The sequence below is a fragment of the Trichomycterus rosablanca genome, chromosome 23 (genome assembly GCF_030014385.1).
Source record: "Trichomycterus rosablanca isolate fTriRos1 chromosome 23, fTriRos1.hap1, whole genome shotgun sequence".
Lineage (NCBI taxonomy): Eukaryota > Metazoa > Chordata > Actinopteri > Siluriformes > Trichomycteridae > Trichomycterus > Trichomycterus rosablanca.
The window spans coordinates 18,846,841-18,872,968 of NC_086010.1; the positions used below are offsets into that span (position 1 = coordinate 18,846,841).

The 26,128-nt window shown below is 43.4% G+C and overlaps 3 protein-coding genes across 5 annotated transcripts; 1 reads left to right on the forward strand and 2 right to left on the reverse strand.

The window, feature by feature from the left end:
• Nucleotides 1-137: 137 nt before the first annotated feature.
• Nucleotides 138-2,850, reverse strand: cmbl (carboxymethylenebutenolidase homolog (Pseudomonas)). 2 transcript variants are annotated; one of them, XM_062985285.1, is made up of 7 exons: nt 2,744-2,838; nt 2,054-2,202; nt 1,603-1,817; nt 1,331-1,438; nt 1,090-1,232; nt 636-727; nt 138-547 (listed from the first exon to the last, which is right to left on the reverse strand). In XM_062985285.1, the coding sequence occupies exons 2-7, from the start codon at nt 2,054-2,056 to the stop codon at nt 368-370; spliced, it is 741 nt and encodes a 246-aa protein (XP_062841355.1). In that variant the 5' UTR covers nt 2,057-2,202; nt 2,744-2,838; the 3' UTR covers nt 138-367. The 2 variants fall into 2 exon arrangements, with proteins under 2 accessions (XP_062841355.1, XP_062841356.1); XM_062985286.1 differs by lacking the exon at nt 2,054-2,202 and having other exon boundaries at nt 2,744-2,850.
• Nucleotides 2,851-3,725: 875 nt separating this feature from the next.
• Nucleotides 3,726-7,480, reverse strand: cct5 (chaperonin containing TCP1, subunit 5 (epsilon)). Its single transcript, XM_062985712.1, has 11 exons — nt 7,262-7,480; nt 6,579-6,639; nt 6,213-6,377; nt 5,782-5,980; nt 5,485-5,677; nt 5,039-5,188; nt 4,835-4,954; nt 4,562-4,747; nt 4,315-4,452; nt 4,049-4,229; nt 3,726-3,954 (listed from the first exon to the last, which is right to left on the reverse strand). The coding sequence occupies exons 1-11, from the start codon at nt 7,364-7,366 to the stop codon at nt 3,827-3,829; spliced, it is 1,626 nt and encodes a 541-aa protein (XP_062841782.1). The 5' UTR covers nt 7,367-7,480; the 3' UTR covers nt 3,726-3,826.
• A 294-nt stretch (nt 7,481-7,774) lies between these two features.
• mtrr (5-methyltetrahydrofolate-homocysteine methyltransferase reductase) lies at nt 7,775-22,688 on the forward strand. Of its 2 annotated transcripts, none has more exons than XM_062985624.1 (15): nt 7,775-7,882; nt 8,598-8,757; nt 8,861-9,014; nt 9,269-9,386; nt 9,853-10,213; nt 10,309-10,422; nt 11,434-11,587; nt 11,672-11,760; nt 11,968-12,148; nt 13,521-13,563; nt 14,560-14,749; nt 15,002-15,120; nt 19,316-19,408; nt 21,634-21,837; nt 22,357-22,688. In XM_062985624.1, exons 2-15 carry the CDS (start codon nt 8,611-8,613, stop codon nt 22,499-22,501), a joined length of 2,112 nt encoding a protein of 703 aa, XP_062841694.1. In that variant the 5' UTR covers nt 7,775-7,882; nt 8,598-8,610; the 3' UTR covers nt 22,502-22,688. The 2 variants fall into 2 exon arrangements, with proteins under 2 accessions (XP_062841694.1, XP_062841695.1); XM_062985625.1 differs by lacking the exon at nt 7,775-7,882 and adding an exon at nt 8,047-8,313.
• Nucleotides 22,689-26,128: the final 3,440 nt, after the last annotated feature.

Consider the following 26,128-nt stretch of genomic DNA (forward strand, 5'->3'; position numbering starts at 1 on the left):
CGTCTGTCCGGACACACCAGGACCAAGTGCATGGGCATTCATGTGTTGCCCTCACTCTTCCCACAAGAATTTGGAATGTGTATGTGGGAATTTCTGCTACAGAAGGAGAAAGTCAATCACAAACTGTAGCCACGAAGTTGAAGGCATATTATTTATTTTATATAATTAATATAACACGGCCTTTAGCACACCCTCACTTGGCTGAAATACCTAAAGTCAATCATAAGAGGGAATACTGACATATATATATTGTATGTATACGTATATCGGGCTTGTGGCAGACATCTGATTCTGCAGTATCTCAAAATGCAAACGATGCCTCACTGATATGAAACATTCTGCATGACCGACTGGTCCCTGCTTCATTTTAGACATACTTATTTAACCAGTTAATCATGTCATTGCGAGCTTCCCGAATGTGCGGTCTGTCCGTCTCGTTAACATCCTCTCGTTGGCGGTGCACGAATCCGTGAGTCTGATCAGGGAAGATCTTCACCTGGAAGTCGACGGTGCATTTCTCCTTCAGTTTCAGCTCGAGCGATGTTACCTTCGATAAGAAAAGAATGAAGTACAAAATGATTTATGGTCTTCTGCATATTTGCTATTTTCTTGTGAATGTCATCACAAGGATTTACCTGCTCGAGCGGAATCACGGCGTCCTTCTCGGCGAAGATGAACAGAGTGGGACTTTTCAGCTCGTAACGATCCTCTTTTTCTCGGATAATCCCTGCAAACCACATATTACTTTAGTATAAAAGCTTACGTAGTGTCATGACCTGGTCGTTTCTGACCATTTGGGGGCACAATAGATATTAACCTAATGTAAATCGAGAAACAAAAATGTAATACGATGGTGCAAAACATAGTATTTTGGAGGCTTTACTAAAGATTAAGGTGCTGGCACGAATGGTGGAGGAATACAGTGAGAAAAGCGTAGTCTTCTGTATGTGCTGAGGCTCTCTGGTCAGTGCACAGATAAACTGGGTATATAAAAACTGACCAGTGGTGGGCATTACTGTGATTCTTCCACGTGTATGATTGGGGGCACTGCTATAGAAATCAATTCGATTATTTAAATCAGTGTATTACCATAAACTGAAACTCCAGCCTTGATTTCTGGACACTGCAGTGCCAGGTAGTGTGTGGCCACTCCGCCCCAACAGAACCCGACCACTCCGATCCGTTTGGCTCCACATTGTTCCTTTAGGTGTTTCAAAACCGCGTCCACCTCCCTGCACGCAGAAACATTATCACGATACTCACAGAGAAAATGGTACGACAGAACAATTAAATGTTTAATATTTAAGTAAGGATTAATAATTAATGCTACTTGTTAATGTTTGTGGGTTTTTTGTCCTCCAGCCACTGCTGAAATGTTGACCAGTCACTGGAAGGACTCCACGGCTCCTTTCCAACAAAGAAGTCTGGACAAACAGCGCTGTAATCCAGATAAAAATCTGATAAGCACATGCACTTTATAATAACCTTAATTGTGTTTATTATTATTATTATGATTATGATACTACATGATGCCCTATTAGCTCTGCCACCATTCCGGCCTCTGTGTACAATAATTCAGTTTTAAGAAATGTAAATAATTACGTATATCCGTTGGAGGCCAGCATATCAGCCATGTATCTGGTGTTGGGAAGCTGCCATCCATAAATATCCTGAATTACAATGACAGCTTTATCTGTTGGTTCTTTAGGTTTCACTATGTAAGCCTTAATGTGCTCGATTTGAAGCTCGTCTCCGAGACTGCCGTACTCCGTCCTGTCCCCGATATCACACGGGCACGGCCTCGCCTCGTTTGCCATCTAAAAATAATAATAAGGTTTTATTTTGTAGTGTGCTGCATGTGTAAAAATACCAGTGGTGAAAACTCAACACGTAATCTACAGGTACAGTGGATTCAGAAAGTATTCAGACCCCTTGACCTTTCGTGCACTTGAATTTGACGGAAGACACAGTTGAGTAAATGGGATATGATGGTTGCTTGGACTTAGCTAAACAGCATGTAAAAGAAAAAGATCCTGAAGATGGCAGTACATACCATGCAATTTTGCAGCGCTTCAGAGGATGTGCCATGACAAATGGGATAAATTGCCCCAATCCGGGTTCGTAGAGACGCATCCAAGATTACTTGCAGCTGTAATTTCAGCCAAAGGGGCTTCGACCATGTACTGAAGAAGGGTCTGAATACTTTTATAAAAAAAGAGATTTATGTTTTTACTTCATCACAAACACTTGGTTGGTCGAATTTTGTGTGGAGGAATTCCACAGATCCCTGACCTCTTCTACAATTAAACCTATGTGCTGAATTGGAACACTGATTCCAGCCATTCTACGTAGTCTAACATCAGGGCCTTACCTTACAAATGCTCTTTTCTGACTGCGTGGGCACAAATCCCCACATGCACAATACAAAATGTTGTGGAAAAACCTTTTATGGCTGCAGGCATACAGAACAACCATAGTTCAAAGTTCATGGTCAGAAGTCTACATACTGATTACTAAGACAAAACCTTTATTCAGACCAAATTAATTCATGTAAAAAGCATAAACTTTATAAAACTCTCTACATAAGTGCTCTATTCTTATATATATTCTTGTGCAAAATGTTTTTGATCTGTTCTAGTTTTATTATCCTGCATTACGTGAAACTGCAGAAATCTGCGTTAATTTCATGTTAAGATAAGCGCTGCATGATTTACTAAATCAGATTCGATTACATTTTACTCACCTTAAAGTTTTTTTTACTGAGATTTAGGGGATAATAAAATAAAACTCTTGTGCTGGTCGAAGAGGAAGAAACTGATTTATCTGCAGAACTGAAAACGCCAGAAATGCGGTGGTTTCATTTCATATCCCCTACCTGTTTTCCGACAAGTCCCGCCTCCTGCACTGCGATTGGCTAGTAGTCTCCAAGACGTACACCTCACCCATCAAGACCATTGAAACACAGGCTTTTAATTTAGTCGTGCCCACTTCCCAGACTGCTTCAACTCCTGTACCTAACGAGGTGGATCATCCTGCAGCGTGACCTGCTCGGTGCCCATTTAGGTGCTTTCCACGCTGGTCAGGATTTAATAGCATGGGCACTTTCACTGGCACAGAAAGGTCTGATGCACTGTGTTATGCCACACTCACCTCATCACCAAGGATTAAAGTCATCTGCAATTTGATCTGCAGTAGATCTTCTGCTGGTCTGGATGTGCTTGTAGACACTTTGTCAGCATGTGAATATTAATGTATGTAACCATTGATGTACCTATTTCAGTCCTACATAGCTTTATATATGCTCTCTATTTTAAATATGCGATGAACCCAATGCACGTGATTTTGTTTTTCTACGCACCTTGGTGTACAGTGAAATGACAAAGTTAATCTTGAATGATTTATTAAAACAGCCATTAATCTTCTGCTCATTTCTGAAAGGAAGGAGTATCCAAAGGAGTCCCCTCAGACATGGAAAAACACAACTAGACATAGAAAATACCCCAAAACCAAGGCCTGAACTCTGGGGCGATGTTGCTGTGCAGCCTGGCAAATGCAGATCCAAGGCAGGTAATATAAAGAAACACCTAGGATAATTGAGAGTACTTAGGAATAAGTGATGAGCACTATATTACTATTTATTTTTATTTCTGTGAACGACTACTGTGTTATTTCCAGCCCACACTTTACGTTACAGCTTTATAAATAACAAACAAGAGGCGTTCACGTTCCAGGTTGAACATTTTAATGGTTCTTTCAACTCTACACATTGAATGAACGAAGTATCAAATGATAAATAACACTAGGATCAGAGTGCTTGCAAACTGGTTCAGTCTTCAGATTCACCAGGGTTTCTGATATCGTCGATTTTCAGGATCATCTTCACCACTTGTGTCGCCAGAGAAATCTGCTGCTTCTTTCCAATCAGGGTCTCGATCACATGCTGCTGCTTCATGTCTGTAAAAATACAGTAATAAATGAATCCATAAACACGCCAGGACCATTGAAACCATAACTATTTGTAGTTCTGACCAGTATGAAGTGCACCTACCGTTAGTGGACATGCGCTGGCAGTCGATTCCCAGTGCCGAGTTGTTTTCGTTGACCTGTCGAGCTCTGACCTCAGTCATCGTCTGAATGGGGTTTAATCCGCTGTTCTCCGCCAGCGCCATGGGAATGACTTCCAGAGCATCGGCAAACGACCGCATGGCATACTGCTCCAGAGACGGGCACTGCCCAGGAACAAAACTCGCATTAAAAACGGTCACATTATGGCGTGACTGTATAGAATGTCGGCGTGACCGTGCCGCGCTGTACCTTATCGGCTGCCGCGTTCACAGCAAGCGCACAAGAGATCTCGGAAGCGCCGCCACCGTAAACAATCCTGTTATCTCGAACCAGGTTACGGATCACACACAGGGCATCGTGCAGCGCCCTCTTCGCCTCCTCAATAATCTAAACAAAGGTATTAGCAAACGTGTGAACAACATCAATGGCAAAATTAACTCTTAAATTTAGAATTACCGAAAGAACAACCAGGGAATAAAGTAATAAAAGGACAAACCATTTTGTTTCCTCCACGGATAAAGATGGTAACAGCTCTGGAGTTCTTGCACTCCTCGATGACCAGCATGTGGTCTTTAGTGGTGCCAAAGCAGAGTTCCCTCACCAGGCCGGCACTGCCCAGTTTCTCCGGGGTCAGCTCACAGAATCGTGGCACAATACGCCCACCAGTGGCGATGGCGATAAGCTGATCAATTAGAAATATTAGATATTAAAAAAAAAAAAAATTCTATTTAAAATGAAATAAATGCATAAATAAGGTTCATGAGCCGACCTCGATCTCGGGTCCTCCGACCCAGCGTACAGCCGGCAGCTCGTGCTGCAGCAGCAGGTGATTCGCCTCGTCATCGAAACCCCACTGGCAAATGGCAAGGTTGGCACCGTTCTCCTTCACCTGTTATAAAAACACATTCATGAACACATTAGGATATACGATATTTACATACTGCGAAATTAATGCACGCATGTGCCTACTGACCTGCTGGATCATCTCCTGGAACTTCTCCTTCTCGTACTTCTGCAGAGCTTTGTAATCCTCCACCGAGGTGACGTCCAGCTTGTGCTTGGTTTTAGGCTTGGGGGGCTCAAACGGGCAGGTCAGGATGGCGATCTTCGTGTCCTTCAATACCTGTACATAAAAAAACTGTTACAGCAACACTTTCATTGCTCGTTCTGAGAAGAGATTCTCCCAGTGTGATGCTCTCATTTTTCATCACATGATCAGCCAAACAGCAGAAATAGTGGCAATACCGCAAATTGGTCTTTATATATCAAGCATTAAGCATCTTGGAGGTGCCCAAATAAATAGAGGGGCAATTTAAAGACACATCAGATTTGTACCAAAGTCAGCACCCCTGTGGCCCTACCCCTGCCCCATACACTCCTTAAAAATACGTTTACAGAAAAACTAACGATGAAGGGCACCTTGGGCATCTGAGGATGGCTGAACTCTTTGTCCACGATGACACCTTTGATGAGCTGCGTGTCCTCCAGTTTGCCTCCGACCTTGCCTTCCATCTTGATGAGCTCAAAGTCCACGTCCTTCCTCTCCATGTCGGCTACGGTGAGGATGGCGTTGACGGCAATCTCTGCCATCTGCCTGTGGCATCGGTTGATGCTGAAAAACAGTCCAGAAGCAGCCAATTACACCGGCACAGCATCAAGAACAAAGAAATAGAACATTCGTAGTGTTTTATTAATAGAAGCGAAGGTTTTGCTTACACTTTGGAGCCGAGCGTGGTCATGGCGGTCTGGATCAGGGGCTCGGTGTTGTTGGGGTTCACAGGGAAACTGTCGCCGATCTTATCCAGGTGCTGGATGGCGATGCGGGCCGCCTGGTCGTAGCCATCGGCGATTCGGATGGGGTGGATCCCCCTGTCCAGGAGCTGCTCTGCCTGCTCCAGAAGAGCTCCGGCAAGGACTGTACACAAGAAATGACAAAAGAATGGAGCGAATATCGAGCCTCTGTAGTTCTTAAACTCATAAACTTTATAAAATACACATATACATCATCTATATCCTGTTTACAAGACACAACTATAAATTATTATTATTATTAATTAACACACACAAGCAAAAAAAGCCAGAATCCCAGGAGGATAAATAGGAATTAATATATGAACTTGATTTGTCAAAGTGATGCTCAATCTTACCAACGACACCGGTGGTGCCATCTCCAATTTCATCATCCTGAGACTTGGAGAGCTCGACCATGAGCTTGGCGATCTGGTGATCCACATCCATCATGCCAAGGATGGTAGCGCCATCGTTGGTGACCGTCACTTCACCATCCTTATCCACCATCATCTTATCGAGTCCTGCAGATGTGGGTGAGGTTACTTTATTAAGGTATTTAAATTAATGTTTTAAAATATGAATACAGTATATGATCCAAAATTCTCCAGCATGTTAGATCAGTGGATTCTTACTGTAACCAACCATAAAGGTCCATCCATAAAATAAATCTTAGAAAGAAATGTATTTTCAGCCTTATATGGCATTGTGCTGCTGTATCTTACCATTCGGGCCCAGTGAAGTCTTCAGGGTGTTGGCGACCGCCTTTGCTGCCATGATGTGTGACTAAAATAACAGGACACCAACATGTCAAGAATATAAGCAGCTGAACACAAATCCCCACAGTTACATCTAATCCTGCACATCTACATAACCCGACGTTATGCAGAAAAAAAATAAAGCATATTGAAAAAGCAAAACGCACACAGGCTGATCTTTATTTAGCAAGCAAGTTTAACACTAATATATAATAAATAATAAATAAAATGTTAGCTGGTAATCAGTGTAATTGGATTACAGGTCTGTATTAGGGGTTTCTGCCAGTCATTAAATCAGAGCAGACACATGCACATGCTGCTGGTCCGACTATGCTAAGCTAATAATACATCTAATCATTAATACATAACAAAAACCTGGACATCATTTAAACAAGCCAGACTTCTAAATCAAAACGACTTTATAGAGTTAAACATTAATATAAAATCACACAAGTAGCGTAAGTTTTAAAAAACAAGAAAAAAAGAAATAATCTCAACAGTCAAAGCATACTGCTGCCCAAATTGCTTTCTTTCCCTAATAAAGTGCACTAGATATGCAGCACTAGGCATTATGCCATAGGCTGCATAGTGCACATATACAGGAAACAAAACGCGATTTGGGACACAGCCGCTGATTTTAACGTACCAACCTTAAGAGCATCAAGGCCCGACAAACGCGATTTCTTATCCTGATCCTTGATGATGATAAAAGGCCTTCCATATTCATCGAAGGCGAGAGTCCCCAGTGTGGACATTTTGAGCCGAGAAACACACAGCTAGAAAGATTTTGTTTTAAGTTAAGATGATTTCATTCAACCCGACGCTGTGTGCACCTCGCCGGCTACTTCTGGAAGAATCTCGGGGCGGTGTGGATCAAACCAAGTGCTTTCCCCTACAGCAACCGTCAATTATTCCGCTATTTGTAATATCTTTTAGTCATCACATGTATTATATTCTGATATTTAAGCAACGTTTTAATGAAAACAACTCGCGAATGCTCCCAACGAAGCTTATAAACACTTTGTAGTCAAAACAGCAGTTCAAATGGTTCGTTCCAGTGTCGCGATAACATTCATACTCTCGCACTAACTTTTACATCATACGGATGGACTTACATGTAAGTGAGTCTGTTTGGGCGACAATGTGTATGATTTACAGATCAACGATTTGAACACGCGTGTGTCCTGATGACACAACCGCCTCATGTTAATGTATGTGAACACAGTCCAGCAGTTCATAGTAAATATGGGACCGGTTTATATAAAATAAAGGTAAGTTTTAACTCTCTGTTACATGTTTGTTCCTATTAATTATTATTAATTTAAACTGTTTTATGTGCTTGTTTACATTTAGAGTGCTTATTTCGGACGTGTTGGTTGTTTGCAAAATCAAAAACAAGCTTCCAAATGTGTTTACAGATCAAGTCAAGTTTGTTTAATGGCAAAAGTTGTGGCATGATCTTATTTCTACGTTAGTACTACACGACTGACTTCAATGGGTGACTCTATATGTCTTTACACATATATCAGTTTTGACAGCACCTATTAGGAACGACATGGAACAGTGGTCTCTAGCCAGTGTTTGCAGGGAAACCCCCCCAATGAAAGGAAAGGTGTTTTGGTGGATGTGATCCAAGAACCACAAAACATCCTAATCAAATAATCACCTGCCTGAGAAGACTCCACAAGACAGCTGAAAAAAGGTACCAGGGCATTACCAGCAGGTCCTTGAACTTCTGTACGTTGTGTGGTGGATTGTCCTACAGTCCATCCTGGCTGGTGCGTCTCTTACGTGGGTAAACCTTCACCAGTCAACCTCCTTCCATTCCGTTCTTACAAAATTAAGACCCAGACACGCAAAGCATCATTACAACCACAAACAGACTTTCCAGTTAAGCCTAGAAGACGTGGAGCTTGTATGAACCTGGCAAAATGCAATATGAATATAATAAATAAACTTTATTACACGCATTGTTTCTGTTCACAGTGTCCACATCATAATGCCATGTGAAGTTCCATCCCCTCGCCTCCTGATACTGTACGGCTCACAGAAAGGTCAGGCTCAGTCGATAGCTGAACAGATCTGTGAAACGGCGGCTGAACGCGGCTTCAATCCAGAGATCAGCTGCCTGAGTAAAGGAGACCAGGTAGAACATCCAACCATTAACAGTATTTTAATTTTAATACTGAAAAGCTGGAAAAACTCCAGGCACACATTCAGGACTCGTTGTTTTTGTTTTGAATTTGCAGTACAGTTTAGAGAACGAACGCAGCCCTGTGGTTTTTGTTGTTTCTACAACCGGGGATGGAGAACCTCCGGACACGGCACTGAAATTCGTGAAGAGGATCAAGAACAAGTCTCTGGCCTGTGATCACTTCTCTCATCTGCGTTATGCACTTTTAGGTAAGATCGTTTGTACAGATAGTGGGGCTCAAATGGTTTGGTCCAAATATTCAATATATATGAATCCACTTTACATTTACACACCACGCCTTTCCACTATATGACCAGGAACGTGTGTGTTTGTGGACCTAAAACTCCATGTGAGCATTTTTAGGGGAAACAGCAGTGAAATGTTGTGCATTAATACCACAATAGCAAACAAATGTGTCATCATTTTGACTGGAAGCAGTTCTCTTTGTCTTCGTATCCTTCAGCTTTAGGAGACACAAATTATGCAGATTTCTGCAACTGTGGAAAAACAATCGACCGTCGCCTGCAGGAACTCGGTGCCAAGCATTTCTACCCAACAGGTCACGCTGATGATGGCACGGGGTAAGAATGTACTCAAACCCGTTCAAGTAAATCATTTATTTCATTTAATTTCATGCAGTATTTATCTTTTAATCACTGTGATGCAAATCACTAACACACCCCAGCCTGGACAGGGTGCCAGTCCAGCCCCTCAACCCTCAGACATAGTCAGTCATGTCTGAATGTAGAAGCCCAACCGACAGATAGCACAGTTTGGGATTTGAACCCTGAGTCTAAGCAGTAATATATGCCAACCGAGCGTCACAAATACCGGGACTACTGGGAGCGAAGGCAGGGATACACCCAGACCTGGGTGTAAATCCATGTGCTAGCATGCACATCACCTTACTGTGTATGTGGTGAAAGTTTCAAGTACAATAGGGAATTGGATATGTCGATATTAGGCAAAAACTAAAAAAAAAGCATAGAAATGAATCCATAAGATGAAACTACAGCAGAATGAAATAAGTCTCTGTTTCCTCTCCAGGCTAGAGGTTGTGGTGGACCCGTGGATCGACGGACTTTGGGACGCCCTGAAAAAGATCAGAACTAAAATGTCTGTCCCGGATCAGGGCGGCGACGCCCCTCGGGACAGTTATGAGCGACCTGCTCCGGTTCAGGACGGGCCGGAGGTGCCCACGCTCAGCCTTCAGCTCCTGAAGATCAGCAATGAGGAGAGTCAGGAATTAAAACCAGAAACACGTGGGTCTGAGAGCGAGGAAACAGGAAGTCCTACAGAGGCGACGCTGAGTCGGTCCTTAGCGCCACTCTCACAGTCGGCGCTCAGCGTTCCTGCTCTTCCTGCACCGTTCCTGGAGGTGTGTCTGGAGGACGCCCCTGCTGAACAGGTAGGATGTTTTGTGTGCAGCCCAGAACGTGTTTACTGAAGATCATCTCCTGTTCCTCCTGCTGAGACTCTGATCTTGTGGGGTTTTTGCTGCAGGTTGAAGCTCATGTTGCTGCAGAAAACTTTCATGAAGTTCCTGTAACAAGAGCGCTGTGTTTAACTTCAGAGGATGCAGTGAAACGAGCCGTCCTGCTGGAACTCGACATCTCAGTGCGTCCGGTTTGATTATTATTAATATTATTATTAACATTATTATTAATATTATCAATATTATTATTATTATTATTATTATTATTAACATTATTATTAACATTATTGTTAACATTATTATTAACATTATTGTTAACATTGTTATTAACATCATTATTAATATTATTACTATATAATTATTATTATTAATATTATTATTATTATTGTTATTAATATTATTATTAACATTATTATTAACATTATTGTTAACATTATTATTAATATTATTATTAACATTATTGTTAACATTGTTATTAACATCATTATTAATATTATTACTATATAATTATTATTATTAATATTATTATTATTATTGTTATTAATATTATTATTAACATTATTATTAACATTATTGTTAACATTATTATTAACATTATTATTAATATTATTATTAACATTATTGTTAACATTGTTATTAACGTCATTATTAATATTATTACTATATCATTATTATTATTAATATTATTATTATTATTGTTATTAATATTATTATTAACATTATTATAACACTATTTTTATTTGGTACAATATTATTATGATTATTATTTTTAACACTATTTTTAACATTTATATCATTATTATAACATTATTTTTAACATTATTTTAAATATTATTATTAAGTCTTATTATAAACATTATTATTATTATTATTATTATTATTATTATTATTATGCAATATAATAATTATTATTATAGAATTTTATTATTATTAATTCATGATTAATATAATTTATGCTAATGTAATTATTACTAACATTATTATTGTTATTAACGTTATTAGTAATATTCCTATTATTAATATTATAATTATTAGCACTATTATTATTAACACTGTTATTGTTAAACGCTATTATAGTTAACCGAGTGTTTTATTTTGTCCATCACAGATCAAATAATCTGATAATATTGTGATATCAGAATGTAAACACAGTGCTCTTCTAATATTATCTAATGTCTTGTTTCTTATTTTAGGACGAGAACATTTCTTATGAACCTGGAGACGCGTTTGACGTCCTCTGTCCAAACAGGGAGAGTGAAGTGAAAGATTTACTGGACAGACTGGGACTGCAGGACAGACAGAACCACACTGTTCATCTCAGGCTGCTCCAGAACACCAAAAAGAAAGGTACTGAATGTTTTATTCTTATGTTCTCATCACGTGACGAATTGTTTGCATGACCTGTCGCGTTGTGCTTGTTCGCATCTATAGGAGCGCGAGTTCCTGCGTACGTCCCTGAGAAGTGTACGCTGAAGGATCTGCTGACCTGGTGCTTGGAGATACGGAGCGTACCCAAAAAGGTAATTCTGCTACCAGAACTGCACACAGCGAACCTGTTCATCCGTTTGTTCATTATTAGTCACGTGAGCCAGTGGTGGATTCCTACAGAGAGCTGAAACGCGTACGGAGGAACACACTGTGCTCTCTGATTTCTCCACCAGACACTAGGAGTCACTGTTGCTTGTGTGGGCTCAGTGTGTGTGTGTGTGTGTGTTTCTGTGCTTCAGGCATGTCTGCGAGCGCTGGTGGACTGTACTCAGGACCCGAAGCAGAAACGACGGTTGCAGGAGCTGTGCAGCCGCGAGGGATCGGCCGATTACGAGAGATTTGTGCGGAACCCCGGCGTGTGTTTACTGGACCTCCTGAACGCTTTTCCGTCCTGCGTTCCTCCTCTCAGCCTCCTGGTTGGTGAGTAAAATCAACCGTTTCAGCCGTGCAGCTTCATTCGATGAGCTGAAATATTTGGACCATCTACTAAAGTTGCATACTGACGCTGTTGCTGTTGTACACCACTGGTCCACTTGAGGGTGAGGGATCTGTTAGATGTCAGACTGATGGAGGTTCCTCATAGTTCACATGTTGAATGAAGCAGATCTTTTCTGCGTAAAGACCTGACGGACTTTGATCAAGACCATCATCGTGATGGGAAGACGACTGGACTAAAGTATCTCGGAAATGGCAAGGGGTGTCACAGGCGGGGCTGTGGCGCGCTGCACAAGCCAACAGAAGATCTACCACGGACCAGACTGCAGATATTCCATTGGTTGGCCATGTAGACTCAAGCCAGTTCCAGTTTGTGGTCCAAATATTTAAGCTCAAACCAAAAAATGTTTGATTACTGTGAAATAAATTGCAGAAAATGATTAGATTTAAAGCACTTGTGGTGCCACATTGGCTGGGTGACCTTTGAGTGCCCCCCCACCCCCCAAAACACCCTGAAGGTGCCCCGGCTGCTGCCATTTATCAGTACCTGTGAGCAAACCAGTGGTGATTGATGGGTCCTGGTGTTGGGTTGCTTCCATTCGTAATGCTTATATTTACGAGTTTCCACCAGATGGCGCTCTAATCATACCACATTTAAGTGAACCCGCGTTACCTCCCTACAGGCAGTTCAGGCTCCTAATACAACAGTGAGGGGGTAAATACATCAAAAAAACACCCAAAACATCAGAAAATACGTCCTAAATGTGCTCAGACTGACTTTAACTGCCATGAATGTCACGTCTGTGTGAGCATGGTGTTAAAAACCCAAACGAACATCGAACATCTTGAAGGTTTCGGATTCGGACGCTGATCAAGGTTTACGTTCTGCTCCGAGCTGCGATGATTTATCTCTGAATTCTTGCCCTCAAACACCCCACACACACACTCACACACACTCCTGGAACAGTGCTGCGTATTTAGCCTGCGGTAGTTTTATATTCTCGGTATAGAACCTGAATCCTTGTGTAAAACCTTGAGCTCTGTGCTGTATTTCTCACATTTTCTACTCGATTACTGCGCAAGGACGCCGGAGACCGGTGAACTCCTGAACCCCGCGAATACGAGACGCGTTCAGCCTGAGAGAGTCGAACCAGGACGAAGGTCGCGTCCTCTCTCTCTCTCTCTCTGTAAATAAGAAACTCACTTTCACACACAACTCATGCAGAACCTGATCTGGTATTTTGAGGGGTATTATTTTACCGAACGTATGTAAGAAGTGTTTAATAATGTGAAATGCCCTTTCGGATCATGTTTATATATCAGGGCGGCTCATCCGGTGCCCTCTGTTTTATTGCAGAACATCTACCCAAGCTGCAGCCCAGAGCGTACAGCGCCGCCAGGTAACCCACCAACGCTCATTACACCGATCGGCCATAACATTAAAACCACCTCCTTGTTTCTACACTCGCTGTCCATGTTATCAGCTCCACTTACCATATAGAAGCACTTTGTAGTTCTACAATTACTGACTGTAGTCCATCTGTTTCTCTGCATGCTTTGTTACCTCCTTTCATGCTGTTCTTCAATGGTCATTGTATTATTTGGGTGGTGGATCATTCTCAGTGCTGCAGTGACACTGACATGGTGCTGGTGTGTTAGTGTGTGTTGTGCTGGTACAAGTGGATCAGGTTTTAAACACCTCACTGTCACTGCTGGACTGAGAATAGTCCACCGACCAAAAATATCCAGCCAACAGCGTCCTGTGAACACTGATGAAGGTCTAGAAGATGACCGACTTAAACAGCAGCGATAGATGAGCGATCGTCTCTGACTTTACATCTACAAGGTGGACCGACTAGATAGGAGCGTCTAATAGAGTGGACAGCGAGTGGACGCGGTGTTTAAAAACTCCAGCAGCACTGCTGTGTCTGATCCACTCGTACCAGCACAACACACACTAACACACCACCACCATGTCAGTGTCACTGCAGCGCTGAGAATCATCCACCACCTAAATAATTAAATCGGATCATGTAACGTTTAATCCTGTCCAGTTCAGATTTAGACACGTCCTGTGTACTTCGGGGCGAAGACCAAACTAGAAACCGTCTGTTTGGAGCAGCGCAGGTACGAGGTCGTTATTTATGGCTATCGCGTCCTCCGTGATGCCACGTCGCTCTTACAAGGATGCTGCGCTCAGGGCGCCCTGATGTCCTCATTTGTTTTCCGACACCCTCCGTGTCTGCGCTGATGCTCCTGATGGAGTGTAATGATCCTACCAGGCTTTTATACCCCATCAGCAAAATTATTAATGTGCGGTCAGCGTGGGGGGGGTTCATCAGAAACACACTGACCGCTGTGGCGATGACGCTCGTGTCCGGTGTTGTTGTGTCCAGCTCGGCTCTGCGGTGTCCGGGGAGAGTCCGCTTCGTGTTTACCGCGGTGAAGTTTCCGGCGTGCGAGGAGCATCCAGAAAGGACCGGGCTGTGCACGGGGTGGCTGATGGGTCGTGTGGCCTCCATACTTCAACCCTACGGGACGAAACTGGCATCGGGGCGGAGTGTTGATTATTCGGCCACGCCCAAGGTTGGTGCGCCTGCGTTCTTCACATTTTTGTTCTCAGCTCGGCGCCCCCTACTGGGACCGTCAGTGCAGCAGACAAAATCGGCCACTAGTCTGCTGGGTGGGAAAAGACCAGACTATAAAAGTGGGCTGGGTCTTCGAGGCTGTGTAAGAACCCTGGTTAGTAGCCTGACGCCCACTGTGACCCTGACCAGGATACAGTGGTGGGAAAACATAACAATGAAATGAATCTTGGTTGTATTTTCGGTTTCTCAGGTCCACGTGAGTCCTCGTCTGAACAACACCTTCCGCCTGCCGTCGGACCCCACGGTTCCCGTTGTGATGGTGGGACCGGGGACGGGCGTGGCACCCTTCGTAGGCTTCCTCCAGCAAAGGTTTGGCTTCTTTTTTATGTTTCTGATCATGTTATTAACGTTATGAAAGAATAAACGGCCCCATATTATGATGCTCCCACCACCATGCTTCACGGTTACCCAGGAGTTCTTTGTTTTGTCGGAATGTTTAGGAGGTAATGTAGACGTGTTAACTGTTCTGTGTCTCACTGAGGAGGTATTATAAAAACCAGCAGTGCGTATGAGCATGAGAACGTTCCTGAACTGAACCCCGTGGCGCGAGGTCGTCCTGCTCGGCGCTCTGTATTCTCCTCCCGGTCAGGAACGTGTCCGCCGGCCGCCCTCCGCTCGTTAGTCTCGGCTGTGACGGGTCACCGAGGGCTGCATGTGAAATGAAGAAGCGCAGATTGTCATTAGTCCAGCAGCGATCCTGTTTTTATCTGTCGGTCAGCGCCGCTCCGATCCGGCCCATTAAAGCTCTAATTGTAATTAGCCGCAGCGTCTGTGCGCGCAGCTGAGGCGGCATTCGTAACGCCGGGTTCAATCTCGCTGCGTCGGTGTCGCCGTCAGGTGTGAATGAGCTCCGGATGAGACTCGCGGGGGTGTTTAGGGTTGTTTACTAAGAGTGTGTTGCTCCTGCTCTCCTGTAAGATCAGCGCTCGTCACGCCATAACACGTGGATCAAAAAAATTCAGCATCTCAATCTAGTCATATCCAGTTCCTAACAGTCTGCAGAAGTGGAGAGGTTATTGATGAGGATTACGACCAGGTAGGAATTGGACTATCACCTGCCTTCGCCGACCACTTCTTTTCACCTGAAAACTGAGAGCAGCACTGCGTACAGAGAGGCGCCAGCGGAGGCCTCAGTCACAGCAGCAAAGAGGAATCTGGTCTGTGTGGGCGCCTGGTCGGTCGATAGCACAACCGAGGTTCAAACTCAAGAACCATGAACTTGAGAACATAAGATCTCAGCAGTGGTGCGCTTCCCCCCCCCTTCCCGACCAGTAAAGGTTTTACCCTCCAACCCTTCAACCAGTAAAGGTTTTACCCTCCGACCAGTAAAGGTTTTACCCTCTAACCCTTCAACCAGTAAAGGTTTTACCCTCCGACCAGTAAAGGTTTTACCCTCTAACCCTTCAACCAGTAAAGGTTTTACCCTCCGACCAGTAAAGGTTTTACCCTCTAACCCTTCAACCAGTAAAGGTTTTACCCTCTAACCCTTCAACCAGTAAAGGTTTTACCCTCCGACCAGTAAAGGTTTTACCCTCTAACCCTTCAACCAGTAAAGGTTTTACCCTCTAACCCTTCAACCAGTAAAGGTTTTACCCTCCAATCCTTCAACCAGTAAAGGTTTTACCCTCCAATCCTTCAACCAGTAAAGGTTTTACCCTCCAACCCTTCAACCAGTAAAGGTTTTACCCTCCGACCAGTAAAGGTTTTACCCTCTAACCCTTCAACCAGTAAAGGTTTTATCCTCCAACCCTTCAACCAGTAAAGGTTTTATCCTCCAACTCTTCAACCAGTAAAGGTTTTACCCTCCAATCCTTCAACCAGTAAAGGTTTTACCCTCCGACCAGTAAAGGTTTTACCCTCTAACCCTTCAACCAGTAAAGGTTTTATCCTCCAACTCTTCAACCAGTAAAGGTTTTATCCTCCAACCCTTCAACCAGTAAAGGTTTTATCCTCCAACCCTTCAACCAGTAAAGGTTTTATCCTCCAACCCTTCAACCAGTAAAGGTTTTATCCTCCAACTCTTCAACCAGTAAAGGTTTTACCCTCCAATCCTTCAACCAGTAAAGGTTTTACCCTCCGACCAGTAAAGGTTTTACCCTCTAACCCTTCAACCAGTAAAGGTTTTACCCTCCGACCAGTAAAGGTTTTACCCTCTAACCCTTCAACCAGTAAAGGTTTTATCCTCCAACTCTTCAACCAGTAAAGGTTTTATCCTCCAACTCTTCAACCAGTAAAGGTTTTATCCTCCAACTCTTCAACCAGTAAAGGTTTTATCCTCCAACCCTTCAACCAGTAAAGGTTTTATCCTCCAACTCTTCAACCAGTAAAGGTTTTATCCTCCGACCAGTAAAGGTTTTACCCTCTAACCCTTCAACCAGTAAAGGTTTTATCCTCCAACTCTTCAACCAGTAAAGGTTTTATCCTCCAACTCTTCAACCAGTAAAGGTTTTATCCTCCAACCCTTCAACCAGTAAAGGTTTTATCCTCCAACCCTTCAACCAGTAAAGGTTTTATCCTCCAACTCTTCAACCAGTAAAGGTTTTACCCTCCAATCCTTCAACCAGTAAAGGTTTTACCCTCCGACCAGTAAAGGTTTTACCCTCTAACCCTTCAACCAGTAAAGGTTTTATCCTCCAACTCTTCAACCAGTAAAGGTTTTATCCTCCAACCCTTCAACCAGTAAAGGTTTTATCCTCCAACTCTTCAACCAGTAAAGGTTTTACCCTCCAACCCTTCAACCAGTAAAGGTTTTACCCTCCGACCAGTAAAGGTTTTACCCTCTAACCCTTCAACCAGTAAAGGTTTTACCCTCCAACCCTTCAACCAGTAAAGGTTTTACCCTCCAATCCTTCAACCAGTAAGGGTTTTACCCTCCAATCCTTCAACCAGTAAAGGTTTTACCCTCCGACCAGTAAAGGTTTTACCCTCCAACCCTTCAACCAGTAAAGGTTTTACCCTCCGACCAGTAAAGGTTTTACCCTCTAACCCTTCAACCAGTAAAGGTTTTACCCTCCAACCCTTCAACCAGTAAAGGTTTTACCCTCCAACCCTTCAACCAGTAAAGGTTTTACCCTCCGACCAGTAAAGGTTTTACCCTCCAACCCTTCAACCAGTAAAGGTTTTACCCTCCAATCCTTCAACCAGTAAAGGTTTTACCCTCCGACCAGTAAAGGTTTTACCCTTCAACCAGTAAAGGTTTTACCCTCCGACCAGTAAAGGTTTTACCCTCCGACCAGTAAAGGTTTTACCCTCCAATCCTTCAACCAGTAAAGGTTTTACCCTCCGACCAGTAAAGGTTTTACCCTTCAACCAGTAAAGGTTTTACCCTCCAATCCTTCAACCAGTAAAGGTTTTACCCTCCGACCAGTAAAGGTTTTACCCTCCGACCAGTAAAGGTTTTACCCTCCAATCCTTCAACCAGTAAAGGTTTTACCCTCCGACCAGTAAAGGTTTTACCCTCTAACCCTTCAACCAGTAAAGGTTTTACCCTCTAACCCTTCAACCAGTAAAGGTTTTACCCTCTAACCAGTTAAGACTTTACCCTCCGACCAGTAAAGGTTTTACCCTCCGACCAGTAAAGGTTTTACCCTCCAACCCTTCAACCAGTAAAGGTTTTACCCTCCAACCCTCCAACCAGTAAAGGTTTTACCCTCCAATCCTTCAACCAGTAAAGGTTTTACCCTCCAATCCTTCAACCAGTAAAGGTTTTACCCTCCAACCCTTCAACCAGTAAAGGTTTTACCCTCTGACCACCTCTGACCAGTAAAGGTTTTACCAGCTGACCAGTAAATCATTTAGTCGCTACATTTGGATCCAGTAAAATCCGACATGGACGGCTGACCTCCCCTCTGTATCGTAGGTCTTTATCTTCCATCGAGATGTTTGTAGGTCGTAGCGTCACGCGGTGTATCGACCTGCCCCGTGTATTGTGCGATTTGAGACGCGTCCGGTTCCCTCACAATAGATCGTAGCGGCGGACCGCGCGCTATCGCTAGATCTCATTAACGACGTCCATTGTGCTGTGGAAAGACGGAGTGACCGAGCGCCGCTCGCTTATCTGCACCGGGCTGTCGGGCACGAGCGGCTGTGTGAGCAGATAAAGCCTGGCGCTTTTTGTGCCATCGCGGTGAAAAGCATTCTGGGAAGGAAGCCAGAGCTCCTGGAGATGGCTGCTGGTTTGAGTCCAGTCTCAAAGCTGCTCAAGTTCTGGTCTGAAGGTCTTGGAATCAGTCTTAAGATCCCTGTTCCATGACCTTGGTGTGGAGTTTTGGTCCCAGTTTGTTTTGAGTCCCGGTCTTGACCCAGTAACCAGTTAACCCAGTAATTCTGATCCGTGAAGGTTTGCTGGTACGTTGTGGACGTTCAAACGTAGACTGGTGGTCCAAAAAAAAAAAACGTGGCTGACAAAAAGGTGGTTTGACTTGGCCAAACTGTCCATTGGTGTTACTGGGATTGGCTCTGGATCCAGTGCGACCCTGATCAAGGTGTGTTGACGTTTCTACAGGGAGAAGGAGCGAGACGAAGATCAGGACGTCGCTTTCGGAGAAACGTGGCTCTTCTTCGGCTGCAGGCACAAAGATCGAGACTTCATCTTCAGGTATGTACGGAAAACAACACGCTGCACGATCAAAAGTATGTGGACGCACCTTTCTGGTTGGGTTTGGCTCTTTCAGATGTACCCGTTGAGGATGGGCGCTTGGAATCAAGAGTTGGGAGTCAGCTGTGTCATGTAGGAGCACTGAACTGGTGTTGGGTGTCCACAAACTTCTGGTGGTACAAAGTCAGAAGCCGCTCTTAAATAAGTTATTAACGGCGGGTGCGGTGCTCATCAGCGATGCAGCTCCTGCGCCGTGCCGCTCTAAATGCGTCTACTCTGTCGGTGGATGTTTGTTCCTCGCGCCGCAGTCTGCCGAATTAATTAACTTCCCGTGGACTCGCTTCATTTCCTCCGAACGTCCTCGTTTCCTCTCTCAGGTTCTCATAAACTGCTTTTGTTGGGTCTGAACTTAAGAGATTTGGGTACCGTCGCCTCACAGAAAGAAGGTCCTGGGTTCGATGCCCGGGCGGGGCGGGGCGGGGCGGGTCCTCTCTGTGTGGAGGTGTACATTCAACTATAAAGGTAGCTGTGCTTTGTGTCGTAGCCTCATTTATTCTATTATTTCATTTTTGACGTGAATTGCGTCTCTTTTCTTTAGAAACCTGTGAAATTAAGCACATTTTCATGTGAATTGTGTATTAAGAATGTAGACGTGCTTCTAACGTGTTTCACATCACGTGTCCATGTGAGTTTTGAAGTTCTGACGTGGATGTAGAGACGTTTTTGTGGAGGTGGTGAGAAAGAAACTCAAATGTAATATATTTATTAGATAAACGTGTCTTATCGAGGCTGCTGAGTTCTGGTGAGCAGCGGGGAGCCGATATATAAACGCTGAGCGATCGGCTGTAAAAAGATAAACCGATGAGCCTGACCTTCTTTGTGTGTGTGTGTGTGTGTGTGTGTACGCAGCGATGCATCTTCTAAAGTATGCTCCACACACACACACACAAACACACACACACTTGTATTAAATTGAAGTGAAAATTGAAGTCGGAGAGAGAGACCTTGACCTTCTGTACGGCCCGTTAAAGCAAAACTAGTTTAAAAATATTAAAGTTTTACTGTGCAGCTTCACCAGCGTGATGATGGACCTTCAGGACCAGGAGCTCCGAGTTTTACTCCAAGTTTCATCAGTAAATCCAAGGAAGAGCTTCTCTCGGGACTCAAAATCAAATCCACATTACAGTGTGCAAAATAAAAACAAATCAAAAGTTAAAGATAGACGTTATTGTCATTGTAGTTATACAACGAAAGTCTGTTTGGAAGCTCTCAGTGAGACCAGCAGCAATAATTAAATAAAATAAAAAATATTACACACATCACAATGTAAGCTAAAATTATAAGAAATATGAGTTCAGTTGACCCTTGACTTTAATGTAATTGGTTCTGAAGCGCTGTTCTTAAGTTAAAATGTCCATTAGTTAAACCCATTTTTCCCATAAGAAATAATGTAAATAGAATTAATCCGTGCCAGACCTTCCAAACCCCCCCTTACCTAACCCTTCTAATGTCTTAAATGCTTTTTTTTGTTATAAATACAAGTATATTATCTTTAAATCTTAAATTATAGAATAGACATTACTGTAATAAACAATAATAAACAACAATACACAGTAGTACTGTACTGTACATAAACACACATCACATTTCAGTACAGTACGTGTGCTGCACCATACACCATAATACATTTCCTTCTTTATATATAAAATGTATCTACCAGAAACAACAAAACTCTCATATTTCTCTATTATTTCCTTCTTTATTTCAGTAATGTTGTATTTTGTAGGTGTAACTGCACAAAAGAAAGAATACTTTACTGAGCCGAGTTCCTTCTTCTCTCTCACTCACTGTCCCCTCTGTCTGGTACAAACTGACACCTACTGCCAGGAGTAATTATACAACAACAAATAATATTACATTTGTTCATTTTCTCAGCACTGCGCTTTCTCTGCACCTTCTTTGGGGACATTTTAATATTGAATTGTACAAAATATAAAGAAAACACCGGAAAAACTATGGTAAACGGTTCGTAACTCAAGGGTCTACTGTACTTACATGGTGAAAAAATGTGGATATTTACACGTGGTTAAATAGTGCAAACAGAACAGTGTAACCGGTATCGTATCACAGTACAGAAAAATACTAATAACTATTGCACAAAGGTCCAGGGGTGTGAATACTTTCTGAATCCAGCGTGAACTCTTCTTTCTGTGTCCGGTCCTCAGAGACGAGCTGGAGAGCTTTGTGGAGAACGGAACGCTGAACCATCTGAAGGTGTGCTTCTCACGAGACGAGACCCGTCCCGCCGGTTCCACTGGTTGTACTGGATCAGAACCCGAACCCAAGTACGTCCAGCACGAGATGCGGCGCCACGCAGAGGACGTCCTGCGTGTTCTTCTGAAAGAGAACGGGCGTCTCTACGTCTGCGGGTGAGTTTCCGTTAAAATCTGATGAGTCTAGGGCAGATAATTCTTATTATTACAGTATTTTGATTCGTAACGTCGTCGTGGACGCAGCAGGACTCACACCTACTAGTAATAAACTAGTAATACAGGTTTAGCTACTATAAAATAAAATAGTTGGCTGATAGTTGACTGATCGTTGGCTTGTGGTCTCGAAAGTACTTCAGAAATCCGTCGTCACTTAACACGGTCCGCCGCTGCATCAAGAAATGAAACCTGAAACTCTTTTTACATAAAGAAAAATCCAGACATTAGTTCTATGCAGTTCTGGGGCTCATCTCAGATGGTTTATGTGTTTTTAAATCCGTCCCAACTTTTCTGGAAACAGGGTTTGTACATGCGCAGCGGAAAACCGTCAAACAATGCATGTAAATATTGATTCATTTTATAAACGTTTGTAAATTACCACCGTCAGTCTTTTAAACTCCCACTGTTTATGCTTTTATTTATTTTATTTATTGATTTATTATTTATTGATTTAAACAGCGATGCTAAGAACATGGCTAGAGACGTGAACGATGCCCTGGTGGAGATGATCGGGAACGAGCTGCAGCTGGATAAACTGGACGCGATGAAGATTTTAGCCAAACTTCGAGAGGAGAAACGATACCTGCAGGACGTCTGGAGCTAAAACAATCACACTGCCTTTATTCAGGACCCCCGACCCCACCCTAAGCGTACGTCTCTATTACGTACACGTATAATGGATTACCTGCACACGCCTGAAACTGATCAAACAATGAAACCGTGTTTGTGCATCATCAGTATCAGTGCAGCTTTAAATTCTGAATGGTTATTAAAGTTTTATTCACACTTCAGATTCTGCTGTAGAATCTTATATGATATTTAGTCCTGGCGGCGCCGCGTCAGATTTATTTCCCGTAGCTTCAGCGTGAGAGTGGACGCCGGTGCACTTCTGATGGAGTATAAGCTCTAGAGAATAAAGGACTCTGGTTCCGGCGTGCGCTGTGTCACGAGGTTAATGAGAGTTTTTAATCAGGACTAAATGAGCGGCTCGACGCGGCGCTGCACGCCGGATGAAGCGCCGCCGGCCGCGTCCACTCGGCTGTAATGAGCTTATTAAAGTAAATAAAGTTTGAGCGGGAAGTTGAAGCCACTCGGACACTTTTGATTTGATTAGCGATTATAATCTTGAACAGGACACACTACAATCATCTGGAACCTAAAAGAGCACTGTATTTCCCTACCAAGAAAACATTTGAGGTTTATTTTTAAATATATTACATTTGGGCCCTCTGGGTGCAGGAGTCCATAATACGCTAGTCCATCAACACGGTTACCCAGGGTCAGCGACACCAGCCGGTGTTCTGACACTGCAATTACTGCAAAAAGTGTTTTCTGCTGCTTATTTATTAAATGAAATGTTCACAACAGTGGATTATTCTGGTCCTGCTTTTCCTTACCTGCACTGAGAGCGCACTGACAAGTGTTCACCAATGGGTTAGGCTGTTCATGTATTAGAATCACAAACAAACCCTGGAAATGAATAATTACTGATGCCAAAAAAGCGCAGTCTGTAGCCCAGTAATGAGTCTTTGATGAGGAATCATTTAGAAATTAATCAGCGGTGAATCATTTCTAAAAGCTCTGTCTGTAGCCCAAAAATGAGTCATTAACGAGGAATCATTTATTAACCATTAAACAGTGAATCACTTTTAAATGAATCTGCTCCGAATCATTTATAAAAGTGCTGTCTGTAGCCCAAGAATGAGTCTTTAATGAGGAATCATTTATAAATGAATCAGAAGCCAATCACTGATAAATGGATCAGCAGTGAGTCATTTATAAAAGCGCTGTTTGAATCCAAGTAATGCGTCTTTAATGAGGAATCATTTAGAAATGAATCGGCGGTGAACCATTTATAAAAGCAGGAATGAATCAACAACGAATCACTTATAAATGGATCAGCAGTGAATCATTTGGAAAAATGATGTATGTAGCCCCGTAATGAGTCTGTAATGAGGAATCATGTATAAAGGAATCATGCTGCGAATCACTTATAAATAAATCAGCAGTGAGTCATTTATAAAGGAATCAGCAGTGAATCATTTATGAAAGCACTGTTTGTAGCCCAGTAATGAGTCTTCAATGAGGAATCACTTATGAATGAATCAGTAGCAAACCACTAATAAATGAATCAGCAGTGAGTCATTTATAAATGAATCGGCAGTGAATCATTTCAGATTCCACCGGATGTCAGTGTGTGGAGTCGTTAGACGCGTGTAAACGAATCAAAACCAGCTCGTTATGGGTTCCGAGTGTGGCAGATAAAAGCAGGAATTCAGACCTCACGCAGCAGCGAGCCGCTCAGAATTCTGTCGCCGTTTTATCCAGGCACCCGTTTCGATTTCCTCCCGGAGTCGTATCAACAAAATCACCTCCAGCGTTTTCAGGCCCATTTGGCTGCGTTACGGCTCTAAAAGCCGTGTTTATGTGCGGCGCTGATGCCAGGACGCGGCGCTCAGGTCCGCGGCTGTACAGGAGCCAGGACCGGCGCGCGCTAACATTAGGACACCTCGCGTTATGAATAAATTAAGTTCCAAATTGCGGCGTCTTAATTGAACAGGTTCAAGGTGCCTTTGGTGTGTGGAGCAGGGGCTCGGGGGGCTAACGGCGATAAATCAGAGCGGGCGCGAGCCTGCGGTCGGAGCTGCTGATGGATTCGGCCGCTCAGGACGGTGGAAATGAAGCAGAAAGATGTATGCGCAAGGTAATGACGCTCATTAGATAAGGATCCTGGCCGGCGCGCTCGGCTCTCCGTCCCGAACATTAACGGCGGTTCAGGATTATGAAGAACGATGCCGATCTGCCCCGACTCCATCCCACGCCCGTCAGTGCCAGGAGGAGAGGTGATGAAGTCATCAAGTTTGCCAAGTGCTGAATCTGTTGTTTTGATGAACTTCAAACGCCGACGCGTCCGGTCCGCTCTGGGATTTATTACCCGGCTGATGGACATGAACATAATGCGCCGGTGTCCGAAAGCATCGTGGATCTTTGATCTCACATTTAGAATCCAGGAGTTCCACCGACGATCAGTCCAAGGCGACTAGAACCTTGCATAAATGAGCTGGCTCACCACAAGGGCCTTCCCTAAACTGTTTGGAGAACAGGGTAGATGGGGAAATATGTACTTGTACTTGCTGCTGAACAGTGACTCCTACTGTCCAGTCCATGCAACAGCACGAGTGGTAAAGGAATCTAAAGAGCACAGCGTGTTCTCCTAAATTCCTATATTAGTCATATCCATTTCCCTGAATATATATGTATATACAGTATGTACACACAGATGCACATTATGGACAAAAGTATTGGGACACCCCCTTCTAATTATAGTGCATCTTAGTGTAATAAATGAATTATATACAGGAAACAATATGCTTCCAGCTTTGCAGCAACAATTTAGGGAAGGGCTAATCCTGGTCCTGACCTAAAGTCCTGACCTCAGCCTTTGAAATGAACTTCGTACTACTGAATGGGCACAAATTCCCACAGACATACTTCAAAGTCTTGTGAGAAGTCGCTCTGTTTTAATACCGCTTGTTTATAAAATGGGATGCTCGACAAGCTCACGGTCAGACGTCCAAATACTTTTGGCCCTACTGTGTTATGATGAAGGATGATGAATGATTTTCTCCCCCCCGCAAACAGGAAGTCCAAAATGTTCTGAGACTCAGCGGTTACGTGTGCAGTAAAATCGGCACAAAAACAAGAGGATAAACAATCATTCCTAATGCGTGGGTGCTCAGGCGGCTCTCGTCAAGCTTGTCGCTTAATAAGGGACGTTTCTTTATTTGCTAAAGGCCGAACACACTGAAGCACACTGAAGCGCGCCTTTGCCTCTGATGGAAGCGGCCCGAATCATCAGGACGGCGAGCGCGAGGCCTCCTAATGACTAAAAAGCCTCCGAATAAAACCAATTAATCTGCTATTAAAGACGATCGATGAAACGCTGCAGCAGGAAGTTTCTAACCAACAACAAGTTGTTTTTATTTTTAGACGTATTTTAGTGCGGTCAGCATTTCGACCAGACTGAGAATGGCACGAGCTGGCACCAACCTGGAACATCAGCAAGCTGCCAAGCTTCCCATCGATCTCCATCATCGCTGCGGCGCTTCTCCAGGAAACGACGCTGCTGAAGGTCACAGTGCGGCTGCTTTTATAGAAATTATTTAATAATTTAAGAAACAAACTGCACACACTATATATTGTATAGAACCAAAAGTATGTGGACACCAGA

Bases quoted from the DNA above. Each gene is read 5' to 3' on its own strand.
- cmbl (XM_062985285.1), bottom strand. The intron at 1,233-1,330 runs GTAGCATTAATT...TTCTGCGTGCAG, and splicing joins AAACCCACAAACATTAACAA to GGAGGTGGACGCGGTTTTGA. The intron at 728-1,089 runs GTAATACACTGA...TGTGGTTTGCAG, and splicing joins GGCTGGAGTTTCAGTTTATG to GGATTATCCGAGAAAAAGAG.
- cct5 (XM_062985712.1), bottom strand. From the start codon at position 7,366: ATGTCCACACTGGGGACTCTCGCCTTCGATGAATATGGAAGGCCTTTT. The intron at 6,640-7,261 runs GTTGGTACGTTA...CTGTTATTTTAG, and splicing joins CGGGCCTTGATGCTCTTAAG to TCACACATCATGGCAGCAAA. The intron at 3,955-4,048 runs GTAGGTGCACTT...GTATTTTTACAG, and splicing joins CCAGCGCATGTCCACTAACG to ACATGAAGCAGCAGCATGTG.
- mtrr (XM_062985624.1), top strand. From the start codon at position 8,611: ATGCCATGTGAAGTTCCATCCCCTCGCCTCCTGATACTGTACGGCTCA. The intron at 8,758-8,860 runs GTAGAACATCCA...TTGAATTTGCAG, and splicing joins GCCTGAGTAAAGGAGACCAG to TACAGTTTAGAGAACGAACG. The intron at 14,750-15,001 runs GTTGGTGCGCCT...TCGGTTTCTCAG, and splicing joins ATTATTCGGCCACGCCCAAG to GTCCACGTGAGTCCTCGTCT.